Source organism: Perca flavescens, chromosome 18 (genome assembly GCF_004354835.1).
Source record: "Perca flavescens isolate YP-PL-M2 chromosome 18, PFLA_1.0, whole genome shotgun sequence".
In the NCBI taxonomy this organism is placed as follows: Eukaryota; Metazoa; Chordata; class Actinopteri; order Perciformes; family Percidae; genus Perca; species Perca flavescens.
Window position 1 is genome coordinate 27,151,920 of NC_041348.1, and position 13,411 is coordinate 27,165,330.

Here is a 13,411-nt window from a genome sequence, read left to right on the forward strand (position 1 = left end):
TGGTTTGTCATAAAATCAGAAAAATTGAAATATGTGTACGCGAGATTCTGAACACTAATAAAATACAAAAAAAAAACAAAAGAAAAAACACAATCTTAAGAAATCTAATGTTTTTAAAAGATAAATCTCCAATTATTGGAATCCGCAAAGCTTATTTTTATGAGGTAATACAGTATAAAGTGTCTTTTTCACAAAGCGTTGGTGTCTGTAGGAGATACAAAAGCTGAAGTCTTCTGAGGCTCTCTGTTCTTTCAGGCAGTTTTTTCTCCGGTGAGAATGTTATTTTGTTTGGCTTTTCTTTTTTTTTTAAATCAGTTCTGTAGGCTACAAGCAAAATAAGGATTACACATTTTACATTAAACATGTCCCAATGCAAATATCCTCTTCATGTTCATAGAAAATGTCCATTGGATTTGAAAGAACATAAATGTACATATTTTTAAAACATCTGTATTCCGATCAAATAACCAATAGTGACTCTGAAAAAGAATGAATCTGGAAGCTGCACCAACCAGTGAACAGGGGTTAAGATATTAACGTCACATCAGCTCTTGACTGGTTAAAGATGGATCTGATTGAAAAGTGATTTTTGTGCGTGCACACTGAAAATGCTTAAACGTATGCAAGTGACCTTTGGGCCTCTGAGTGACTGAAGAGAAATTTGGCTGCTGACTTTGCAAATCTATCCTTTCCGCATTTTATCAAGAGGGTATAAAGTACACACGGCAGAGTCATGCACATTTTCTGCTTCTGTTAATTGAAACATGATAAATTATAAGTCACTGGAAATATGTACCTGTTTCAGGGCTGCATCCAGCATTGGCAACGCTTCCACAGATGTTCATGCGGAACATCTTCCTGTGTTCCTTATTATCGTACACAGTGTAACCTCCTTCCTTTGTCAGGGAGTTGAGATCAAACAAATGACCTGCGGAGAGGAGGGTCGCAGTTTATAAAAAACACAAATGTATCGCTGTATTCATGTACGTTGCATGAGAAGTTTGCCAGAAAAGAAGGTTTTTTTTTTCTTCCTAAGTCTGTCATGCCATTTTTTGATCCAGTTTCAACTGTCACCAGACAGTAACGTGATAAGAACATACTATTAACTTACAACCATATTTACATGTACAATGTGTACAGAACTGCCGATTTATTTTGAATGCCTGACCTGTAGCAGGGTTGGTGACCATGCAGTTGTTGTGTTGGGTGCTGTTTAGAGGGCAGGCAGCAGCTGTTAACCAGAGGAAGGTGTACACACAGTCCTCAATGGCCGAGATCAGAGTAGGCCGGGAGTCCTGGATGGGAGATAGAAACACACGTTTATCGTTTGTCTATATCACCCTGGTGTTCTTAACACAAGAAAACCTCAAAAACAGTGTATATGCCCAGTTATAGGTTCATTTATAACGGAGTCCCGTACTGGCAAGATGTTGACATACAACTGTTAAACAACTCTTCAGACTGTATGATATGTATATCTGTCCAACAAGAACATATATACTCGATCATTTGTAGAGTGTATCCCTCACCACTTTGTCTTTGTCACACTTGAAGCGGATGATGCTGCTCCTGTTGCGGCTTCCATCGGGACACGCCTGGCCGCTGGTGTACTGCAGCTTCAGAACATGTCCTTCCCATGTAGGACCAGACTCCACCTGCCCCAGACTCACATAGTCATCGCCAACCTTCACACAGGACGCCGCACTGGAGGGACACTTCCATGGACCTGTCACAGGTGAGCAGAGGATTTGTTGTCAACTATGTAGAGGACAGTTTTAGATTTTCAAGTTTCAAAACGCTGTCTTGCAACTTGAATTCTGATAACAAACCAGAGTTGGACGCTACAGTATTACTGAATAAAGAACACAAGTGCACCAGCATGCACACTGACCTTCCTGCTGCACCAGTGACCTGCAGACGTTGATGTAAAAACGTGTCTTCGTGTCCCCCGTTTGGTGCTCCACCTCCCAGTTTCGAGAGTTCATAGCCAGCGGGGAGAGGTCGTACGAGTGGCCCTGATCATCACTGAGGACAGACATACAGAGGGTGAACACACCGTGTCATATCTGTTCAAAATCTGTTTTATAGTTATACCTGAACTGTTTCTGTTAATGTGTAAAACACTTTCTCTTTCTCACTTGAGGAGATGAGCAGAATTAACTTCTAACCAAATCAAATCAAATCTAGGAATCGTTTATTTTACTGTAAAACATCTTTGCTCCAGAATTTCTTTCTTTAGTGGATGGAAAAGACTAAAAACGTCCCTTTAGGATGTCAACTGTCACACATGTAAAAATGGGGAGATCTGTGGCCTCTGATTAAAACCTATTAATTGACTCCATTTTGTATGCTGTAGTTATTTCCACATTTAAAAAGAAACCGCATATCTACAGCTAAAATATAAAAACAATTTACTTTTAAATAACCAATGAATTGCCTACATAGCAAATTAGATTTAATTATGATGTCAGCCCCGATACCAAAAACATAATAACAAATCAGTTGTTGCTGCTGGCAACCTGTCTTCAATCCATTACTTCTACTGTTGTGGTTTAAAATTACCTGATTAATCTAGGTAAAAAATTTAAGCTATTCTGTGTAATGCTAGCTTACTAGTTCAGACCAATTACCTAGTATAAAGCTATAAGTAAAAATCTGAAGTAAACTTAAAGCTACATTGTGTAAGAATTTCTCCCATCTAGTGGTGAAATTTTATGTGACAACCAACTGAATATTACTTTCTAGGGCTTCCTATTCCGAGCACCTACGGTGGTCGAACCCGAAATTAGCTCTTAGTATCTCCATCGTTTACACGCAGCTGTTCTAGCCACTCAAATATTAACTCCGGTCTGGTTGCTTATCCTGTCACGTTGTCGTTTTAATTATCTTTTTCGCTTCCCTGGCGAGTAATCTCCCCCTGGCATTCGTCACGATGCCACTGAGTGTAAAAAGGCAAAAGGCGAGGTATGTGCCTCTTTGGCTAATGTATTTTAAAAATGGAGGCGCAACATGGCGGCTGTCATTTGAGCGACTCGCTTGTACGTATTCTGAAGGATTCTGAATGGCAGATTCTACGTGTACGAGAATACTTTGATTAGTTGGTGGAAGTAATTACACATGAATGAGCACATATTTGTGAAAAAACAGAGGGGTTTTTGCTAAGAATCAACTAAAAAAATTACACAATGTAGGTTTAAAGAAAAGAGTTCAAGGAAATAAACACCTGGATGAGAGGTGAGCATAAAAAAAGAGAAGGAAAAAGGAGAAGCAGTAAAAGGAAGGTGACATGTGGGAGGTGGTAGTGGGTTGTTACTTGTAGGAGCAGCTGCTGGTTTTGACTGGGATGCAGGCCAGAGCAGTGGGCCATCTGAACAGGTAGGTACAGTCTGGGGTCTCCTTGATGAACTCTGGCGTTCCCTTAACAAGTGAGTCAAAACAACACACACAATTAGTCACTATGGCAGACTCCCCATTTCCCTGAAGCGGTCTTGTTTACATGTCCAGAACCCGAGCCACTGAACACATTACTCCCATCCTCAAACAACTGCACTGGCTCCCTGTCCAACACCGTATCGACTTTAAGATCCTTCTTCTCACCTTCAAAGCCCTCCGTAAACTCGCTCCTCCATACCACTCTGAACTCCTTCAGCCCTACACTCCATCCCGAACTCTGCGATCCTCCTCTTCCTCACTGCTTTCCACTCCTTCTGCCCGCTTGTCCACAATGGGGTTTAGAACCTTCAGCCATTCTGCCCCACGCCTATGGAAGTCCCTCCCACTATCCATCTGTACCATAGAGTACACCTTTAAAACCTCCTCAAAATCCACCTATTCTGAAAGGCCTACCCCACATGATACACTCTCCATCAAAATCATGGATAGATTGCTTTCTTTTCATTTTCTATCTTAATCTTTTAAATGGGTTTGTTTTAATTTAATTATATTTGCCTTTTTAACGGTATTTGTGTTTGTTTTAACTGTAAGGTGTCCTTGAGTGCTATGAAAGGTGCCCATAAATAAAATGTATTATTTTTGTCTGGTTAGTTATAACCAATAAACATATCCAATTTTTTTACAATTTCAAAGCTAACAAAACAAACACTAATGTTTGTCAATCAATGTTTCAGTATATAGCCCCATGAGCAGATTTCTCTAGAAGACTAAGTACAACTCATTAAAACCCAATAAGAGCTCTGGGATCAGCTGGTTTTCTGTATTTGTGTGTATGTGTGAAACTCACAGGATTCCTGTCAGGGTGGCAGGAGAAGTAGATCTCGGTGGATCTATTGTATATCTTGTGACAGACCTCTCCATTAGTGTAGTTCAGGAGGAGCTGGTCTCCCACGTAACTCAGAACCTGGTTTGCAAATCCTGCACACTCACAAGAATAATGACACAAATGAATACAGACAATACAAATATCAGAATATTCAAGCTGGTTTGGTTGGTCTTTCGTACCTGCAATCTTGTGGTTTTCTCCCTTCACCTGGCAGGAGGAGACAGATTCACTGCCTGTGTCTTTGTGGGTGCAGATGCCACTCTTGAGCCCCCCGCACACCGACAGGTGGTAGATATAGGTATCACTGCGGATGGGGTAATCTTGACCCTTCAGGGAGCTCAGGTTAAACTCAAAGCCACTCTTGGGGTCACGAACACGGCAGTTATCACCTAGGAGAAGGACCAAAGAGGCATGGCTTAATAACACTATCCTCCTATTAAAACTTTATTATGGCCTCTGATATGATGGATGATATGATCAGTGCTGTTTGTGGAAATTACAAACTTGTCACATTTCAAATTCAAATATCAGTGTTTGATACCCAAAAGCAGCAGCTTTAATCTTAAAATATTGGAATCCACAATTCTCATCATTTTTTTTTTTTTACCTTGAGACTTCGTAATGGGGCAGGCCTCAGATGTCCTCCAGATAAAGACATATTCACAACCATCTATACGGTCAAACATGGGCGAGCCCTAGAAATAGACAGACACACATACACAAACAAATTATAGCGACACATAAGCAGTTATTTCCCTGGTTAGTTGCATGTCACTAAGAGTTCTAAAGCGTGATTTATGCTTCTGTAGAGGCTCCAAGCAGAGCTGTCGCAGTAGCCTACGTAAGTGGCCTGAAGTTTATACTGGTACATTGGTGTGTGTGGGTCCATCTCTTTAACAGAATAGCAGGGCTGGCATGTGTGTCAGGGCTCCAGACTAACTTTTTGCCTTGGTCGCACTGGTGCGCCTAACTTTTTTTATTTAGGTGCACCAGCACAAAATTTAGGTGCACCCAAATCTTTCCTCGCGTCGCCATTAATACCACAATTTCAAGGTCAAGTTTTTATCACGCTCCATATACATTCATATCTATGTCAATTATTTTAAACAAGAATAAGGAGTTGGAACATTTTTATTTTTATTTTAATAGAAGCACAATTATACTGTACTCAAATTCTTATAGCGGGTCCCCTTTTGCTGTCAAATGCCCCTCAGATGACCAACACCTGTAATTTTGCCTTCTTCCCTTTTGGCCTAGGCTAAACCAGCTTGCCACACTCCCTAGCATCAAATCTTTCCAAACTGGGCCCCTCCACACTGACTCTTATCAGATCTTCCACTAGTCCAGGACTAAAAAATCATAGCTCTGTATTTTTCGGCTGAATGGCGAAACACACACAAAAAAAAAAAAAAAAATATATATATATATATATATATATATATATATATATATATATATATATATATATATATATATATATATATATATATATATATTTTTACAAAGTGGGCTTAATCTTCAGTTTTAAGTCAAAGCCACTTTTCACAAGCTCTTTTATTAAAACAGATGTGATTAAAATAAAATGCAAAGACAGGGTTTCTAATTAGAAAATATACAGCTGCAACACATGTAAATTATCTGAAATAAATAGGGGATATATTTATAAAAAAATATATCTCTGAGAAAGCTCCTTCACTTGTTTTCAACAACAATAACAGACCCGGATAGCCCAGTAGCTCATATAGGGAGGGAGGGGGAGTGCGATGGACTGAAGCGTATGCTAGGCTATTCACCGAGTGTAGGCTGACTCATTATGAATGGGTCCTGCACGGGTCGAATGCGCTTTGGGTCAGCGGCGTGACACACGTCTTGTGTCTGTATCGTCCCTGGCTGCGCTGCATTTTTATGAACTATGATATTCTGGCCATGGGTCACATCTCTCGCCCAGGTCCAGCAGGCTCCGTCTCACACGCTATTACTCAACGAACTGAAGTTAGTTGCATTCAATAACTTCTAATGTGTTTTGCGCTGTGGCGGCCTCAATAACAGAGCTACCAGCAGAAACACTGGTACCAATACAGGTTTCCCTCTCATACTTAATATACAGCTGTGTTAATAACAATTAAAACTGTAGACGAATGTCAGAAGTTTGGACCAGCGGCGCTGTGTCTCTCCATGTTGCAGAGGAGAATGAATGCGGAGGAGAGATCCAAATACAGGCACGGCTTTACAGAAGGAAAGGGTCATGTAACGCAACATTAAACCATATCCATATAAACGACATCGCATTGTTCGTGGAGAGGCAGCGGATGCGAGGACATTAGGTGCACCGGTGCGACCTAGGAAAAATCTTAGTCGCACCCTTACAAATTTTGGTCGCATATGCGACCAAAGTGGTCACACTCTAGAGCCCTGCGTGTGCACGTGGGGAATGTGTGGTAGAGATGGGATTGGTTTCGGAGAGATTGCAGACTCTGGAGTCATAGTGAGAGAAAACATGTTGTACAGTCAGAAAGCTGTAGCAGGAAAAGTTAACCCTCTCCTTGATTTCATGATGTTTATGGAGAAGGAGAACCAGGAAATGAGTAGGGGGAAATGCAACGCAACCTAGCCCCGGCAAAGCGCACCAGCCACAGTTGTTGCGATCTGCGTACGTGTTTTTTGAGAGGTGCACGTCAGGCTACGGCGTAGGGCCCGTACCTACACGTACCTACGTACGCACCCAGGGCGTTGATGTAACGCAGAAGCATAAATTGGCCTTAATACTCACTGGGTTGTCATCACACTGTAAGATGATGCGCGTTGAGTAGCGCGATGCGGAACCACACTGGTCTCCGTTCTGGTACACGATGCTGATGGAGCCGTCCTCCGCCACCTGCGGTCTGGACTGGACGTAACCCAGGTTGTAACTCTTCCCATCAAACACGCCACAAGCACCCAAAGGACCCACTAGAGAGAAGAAAAATTATTTAACTACAGTCTGACAGGAGGAATTCCCTTCAATTTGTTAAATTGGATTGCAATAGTAAAGGTTAGGGCTGACATTTCAGCATATGGAAAGAGTATGCAAAATCACCAATAAAATGATAAAACTGATGCTTAGTGCAGCAGTAAACGGTTCCATAGCTCTACAAATGTGTATAGGGCTGCAACTTTTGATTCATCTTCCAATTGTTGTCTTGATTAAGCGTTCAATTGGCCATTATGACTTCCCGTGGCCCAAAGTGATAAAATTCCTAGTTTTATCTCATATGATAAAATCAAGCAGAAATACCTCATATTTGAGAAACAAATGTTTGGCATTTTTGCGGGAAAAAAAAAAAAAAAAAAGACTAAAAAGATAAAATATAATATGTGTCGATTTATTTTATTTCAATTTGACTAATCAATCAATTAAATAAATTGACTGACCATTACAGCTCTACATGCATAAAAAAAATAAAATAAAAAGGCTTTGAATCAATAACCTTAAAAACAATAGTTTGTCAATTGAAGATGCAATATATGTAATAAATACATATAGTCACTATGCAAGATCACTTGTGAAGTGAAGTTTATTCAATTTGAATCAAGGCAGATTTTGGAGTTCTATTTTTGTTGTGCAAAGATTTACGGCCCAAACTCTTTCTCCCACTCGGTTTAATATTTTATCATTTTTATTTTATCAAAATACCCACATCAGTCTAAACCATTTATTTACTGAATGTGTAGGTGGATTGGGTGGGTAATATGGACGAGCATACTGACCTGGACAGTTGTTCAGAGTAGGAAGAGGTTTGCAGACGTTGATGTAAAAGCTGCGTGATTTGACAGCATCTGTATCTATGGCGATCCAGGGGCTGTCCTCTCCATCCCGGATCAGGTGACTCAGGTCGTACTCATTACCATGGGAATCTAAAAGGTAACAGAAACGAGTATTTAGACACACAAGAAGGAGAAGTGCATACAGCTCTTGAGTACAGCCAGTACATCGATATTTACTGTAGGTTTAATTCTGCTTGTGTGTGTCCATACCAATGATCTGGCAGTCAACTGGAGCAGGTATGCAGGCCAGAGCAGTGGAGAACTCAAAGAAGACGTCGTGGACCACGTGTTGAGGTAAAGAACTCAAGTCCTCACGAAGCAGTTTCAATGAGCCAGGGTGAGAGTTTGGATCGCACACAAAATTAATGGTGAAGGTGTCCCGAGTTGCTGATACAGAGGGGAAAGGATATGAAGTGTCAAGAAAATTAAAACTGTAAGTGTACTGTGAATACGGTACAGCTGATCAGAGTTAAGTGAACCAGTGAACATAAAATCACGACATTCTCAGTTAGTGTAAAGAAGTACCTGTGGGCTCGTCCAGGGCTCCCTTATACGTTAGTGTGAGAAGTCCATCGGTGGAGTACTGGAGTGTCTTCTCCACCCCCACTGGGCTGGAGGGATGCCCTTCTTCCAGCGCACAGCCAGCCATGCCCTTACCGCATTCCGCCATGTCTGAGCAGATGTTCACCTACAGGGTGGTGAATTGAAGAGATTATGATTTTGTTAAATTCTGAAATATCATGATTTAATAAAAAACTACACGAAAAAGACAAAATCCTTGCTTAAATCTACAAAAAAATCATCAATCATTAATGGCCACTGAATTCATTTAACATCAGTCTTAACATTTTTTTCCAAGTTATTAGCTTAGATCATGAGTCAAATAAACTATTTGTTGACCAAAAGTATATTCATCAGCAACTATGTTGATAACTGATTAATTGTAAAAGTCATTTTTCAAGTAAAACGGAAAATATTTCCAAAAATGTAAATATCTGCTGCTTTGCCTCGTCTTACATTATAGTAAACATTATTTACAGCAACCAATTTGAAGACGCAGAGGCAAACTGTGATGAGAATTCTTGACTATTCTAAAACATTTTATGGATGAAACTAATAATCGAAAGATGAATCTATAATTCTAATAATTATTGGTTGCGGTCTTTTTTTTTTTTTAAAACATATATCATTATTATACATACAATTTGTATTTATAAAATGTTAAAAAGTCTAAATTAAATCCCACACTGGTGCGAGTACATCTGGCTGCAACACAGACTATATCAGAGCTGTATAAAAAGCTGCATGCGTGAACGTGAACGCTACACCACATTCACACAACGTATGAGGGCTACATCTGATGGACATTATTAATGGTTGGCTGTGCGGTGGCAGTTCTGTCACTGTGTCCGTCTTACCAGGAAGTCCTTGCCGTTCGCATTTGTCTTGTACCCAGTCTTAGAAGCCAAAAGCTGAAGGTTGAACTCAAAGCCAGAGTTGGGGTCCACCACAGAACAGCTCTGAGACACAAAGACATGTTCGACATGTTCATTATCTTTACTGCGTAACATCTTTTCTAATTGTTGTCTTATCAGTGTGAATACATACTTTAAACAAAGGATATGAATATGTTGTAATATAGCTGAACTCACATTGTTCTCCATGGTATTGATGGCACAGGCTGCCCTGGTCTCCCACATGAAGTTGGCAGTACAGTTCTGGTACACCAGGAACCGCGGCCCCATTGACTGCACAGTGTGGAACACAAAACAGAGTCACGTATCGGACACACGCAAAGCGTTAGCAAGCCACACTCCACTTCACTGTATAAACTGCACCGACTCACCACAGTTCCTTTGGAGCAGACCAGGTGGATGCGTGTTGTGTATGTGAGCTTCTGGCCGTCTGACATGCAGACCGAGCCGTCTGTGAACTCCAGCAGCAGACGGCCTCGCCCCTCAATGATCGGCCCTCGCTTGGAGATACCCATGTTACTGACCGATACAACCTCCTTCGGAGAGCCCTGAGGATAGAAGAGAGGAAACGGCTTCCAAAACTCATCTCAAACGTTATGTATCGTTGACCGGCTATTACATTTGTTGCCCGTCAATAATGAATTTGGCGGGCACAGGAAACTTTGTACAGAAGCCCTGAGAGGCAAGTGAGAAAAGTCGGATCGATCTATATCATTTTCTCTCCTGTGTTAAAGACTTAAGAGCAGGTGACAAGGGTTGAAATAGCAGGGATATTTTTACAATTCATTTATACTTTATTTCTATTTTTCATAAAAAAAAAAAGTTTTGGCAGGTGAAATTTGTGTTTGTTTGTCAGGATAATTTTTTTTTACATTGGTGTACAATTTTGCTGTAATAAACTTCAGCTATAAGAGGCTGAAGTGCATCACTACCCCATGTTCTAGTGGTGATTAAATTATATTTCTAGCCAAAAGAAAGACATGACAGTAATGTTACATAACTTCCCAACCGACAATATACGTACCTTGTGTTTTAGAAGAAAACATGAATGATTTTAGCCCTATTTAGAACATGGAGTTGTGGTGCACTTTAGACTCTTGTGGCCAAAATGAGTATTACAACAACAAAAAGAAAAATCCTAACCAAAAAAATAATTTCCACAGAAAAAGAAAACGATCCTGTAAGAACAAAGATTATCCTGGCAAACCTTTTTTTTATTTATTTCTTTTATCAACTGTTTTTAAGAAATAAACAAAGGATCACCAGATGTATTTTCTTCTCATTTGCCTCTCAGGGCTCCCGTAACTTTGCCATTTTGAAAAGTGCACTAACCAAGATTTTAATGTAATAAAAATTAACTTTTATGAGCTTAGGTTTTAGGTTACAATTCTGTTTTCACGCTGTGCTTCCATCCGTTACAGACCTGCTCGGATATGTACTTCATCTGGCAGATGGACGCATGGCGGTCGCAGCCTGGTACAGCGTTGACAGGCCTACATATGTTGATGTAGTACTTCTTCAGGTTTGAGGTGTCCGACAAATCCATAGCCTGCCAGTTGCTACCGGAGGTGGAGCGTGACAAGCTGAAGGCAAAAGAAGGTCAATAGAAAGGTGAGGAGGTTGGCAACAGTAATGTGACATGCTGGAAGGAATCTGTGCCTTCTCGTTTGTTTCTTTTTCTCCCGATTTTGTGAATCAATATTTTTGAATTGCGATTTTGTGTTAGGTTGTTTATTGAAGAAAAAACAAAAAACATTGTGGTTGCTTGGTGAATGAACACAATATGCACACATGCATTACCTGGATAAGTCGTACTGCTCAAGAGTGTCGGGATCGGTCACCAAACACTCATGAGGCCGTTCGGGACATGCGTAGGATGTATACCAGCGGAAGTTGTAAGTGTATTTGTCCTCGACCTGGAGATTAAAATTACAGGTCAAACTGGTGATGTGCAAAAAATGCCTTGAATAAAAGCCAACAGAAGACCATAAAGAAAATGTCCAAAAGGTGTAGACATATTTTGTACAAAATAAAAAACAAATACCGTACCTGGAATTCGGGTTTTCCGGCTCCGGCTTCTGGGTCACACAGGAAGGAGATGAGTGTGGATCTGAGAGTGTGTTCTTTGTTGTTGTACTGGGAGCCGTTACTGTAGGTCAGCTGGATCAGGCCGTCGTAGTACGACAGACGGGAGTTTGCTTTCCCAAGACTCCATGAACTGAAGTGGCAGACGGACAAAGTCATATCATATCATGATTGCAGTTGGGGTCAATTTACTTCACATTTACAGTATAAATTTATTTTCATATTCATACAGTATATTTCATTCATTTGACATGGTGGTCATAAGGTTCCAACTTTCAGACCTCCTGGTTCAAAAGATTCAAAAGGATTTCAGGCCTGATATCCTTGGGTTTTCAGTTATTTAATCCTTCCTTTCTCTCATCTGCTCAATGTCTCAAATTTCAAAGAAACAAAGCCTAATACAGATATAACATTTGGCATAAACGTGAATATTCCTCTGCAAGTGCTCTCCAATGAATACAACCACGGTAAACCTGATTGTGGGGGTAAGAAATTAAGTACAAATTTTAAGCCATCAAAAAGTCATATATAGAAACAATGCATCTGATTCACACAAAACGTGGTACATCTTTTCGTATTTCCACAGCAAATTTAACAACTGAGATTCAATACAATGGGAATTAGCAGTAATTAAAACTAGACAAAATTGGATTTTCCATAACTAAGAACACATAAAAAGGGACACTGATGCACTTAATGCTTTTTAAATCCTAGAAAAACATATAAAAACAAACCAAAATGGCTACCCGTGGCAATTACAACAGTTTTTTTTTTCATGTACATTATGAATACTTGGAGATAATCTACTGACTGGTGATATTCTGTGATGACACTTTTAATAATATGGTTGTTGTGACTGTGCGGCCCTGCTTGCTTCATGCCTCCTCCTTACCTCTTTTCCACCTGGCATGCTCCGGACTTTTCAGGACAGCTGGCAGTTTTGACGGCACCACAGACATTGATGTAGTAGTCATAGTGGTCGCTGGTCAGATTGTAGAAGCCACCTTCGGCTTTGGAGAGAGGCGACAAGTCGAAAGAGAACCCTGTTGAGCAACAGTAAGAGACGTTAGGAGAAGGAAACCCTGATCAGTGTTAACAACTCTCATGTGACATAAAGGTGTGACCTAGAGAGATTAAAATGCCTGGAACTCACCACCAGGTGGTGGAGTTGACTGGTGAAATGTCTTCATTAGAGGATGGATACCCGACGGGCCGGGTACGGAAAGATATTTAGAAATTATGTTCGGGTTGGGCTCGGTCACATCAGCGCAATAAGGCATTTGTTGTAACATGGTGCTGCGGCTTGTGTGTGTGTGTGAAGTGGGCAGAAGAGAGAGAGAGAAAAGGGAAGCAGACGTGTAGATACGACCGGAGCAGAGTTGGGGGAATAAGTTCAAGTTTTGTACACAGTGCGTTTGGTGTCTGAAATAAACCCCAGACTGAAAGCCAAGTTCATTCATCTGCTCACCAGAAAGGGGATTTTAACCCCAACGTTATTCATTTCAATATATTTGGGTTTTTGACTGCTGGTCGGATTATACCAGATAGTTGATGTCACTTTGAGCTTTAGGTGGGAAAAAAAATCTGTCTTTTTATAGACTAAACTATAATAATCGTTAGTTGTAGGCTTAAATAAAAAGAACCTCTCCCTGTGTGTTCTTAAGACTGAACTGACAGAGTAGAGATTTTAGATTTGTGCTGAAACATATTAATACCCATTAATCCTGTTGCATCATTCTCATCTTAAAGTAAAATAAACCACGTTGAT

At 40.4% G+C, this 13,411-nt stretch overlaps 1 protein-coding gene across 1 annotated transcript in view; it reads right to left on the reverse strand.

Moving 5' to 3' along the window:
* The window catches only part of igf2r (insulin-like growth factor 2 receptor), a 51,558-nt gene that overhangs the window by 16,114 nt on the left and 22,033 nt on the right, over nt 1-13,411 (reverse strand). Inside the window, exons 15-33 of the mRNA XM_028604698.1 lie at nt 12,536-12,686; nt 11,608-11,776; nt 11,359-11,474; nt 10,982-11,141; nt 9,930-10,106; nt 9,736-9,831; nt 9,502-9,603; nt 8,609-8,771; nt 8,294-8,470; nt 8,027-8,173; nt 7,050-7,228; nt 4,887-4,974; nt 4,459-4,668; nt 4,241-4,371; nt 3,314-3,417; nt 1,892-2,025; nt 1,530-1,726; nt 1,169-1,295; nt 797-928 (exon numbers count right to left, since the gene is read on the reverse strand). Coding sequence (XP_028460499.1) covers nt 797-928; nt 1,169-1,295; nt 1,530-1,726; nt 1,892-2,025; nt 3,314-3,417; nt 4,241-4,371; nt 4,459-4,668; nt 4,887-4,974; nt 7,050-7,228; nt 8,027-8,173; nt 8,294-8,470; nt 8,609-8,771; nt 9,502-9,603; nt 9,736-9,831; nt 9,930-10,106; nt 10,982-11,141; nt 11,359-11,474; nt 11,608-11,776; nt 12,536-12,686 — 2,760 coding nt within the window. The remainder of the gene's footprint in view (nt 1-796; nt 929-1,168; nt 1,296-1,529; nt 1,727-1,891; nt 2,026-3,313; nt 3,418-4,240; nt 4,372-4,458; nt 4,669-4,886; nt 4,975-7,049; nt 7,229-8,026; nt 8,174-8,293; nt 8,471-8,608; nt 8,772-9,501; nt 9,604-9,735; nt 9,832-9,929; nt 10,107-10,981; nt 11,142-11,358; nt 11,475-11,607; nt 11,777-12,535; nt 12,687-13,411) is intronic.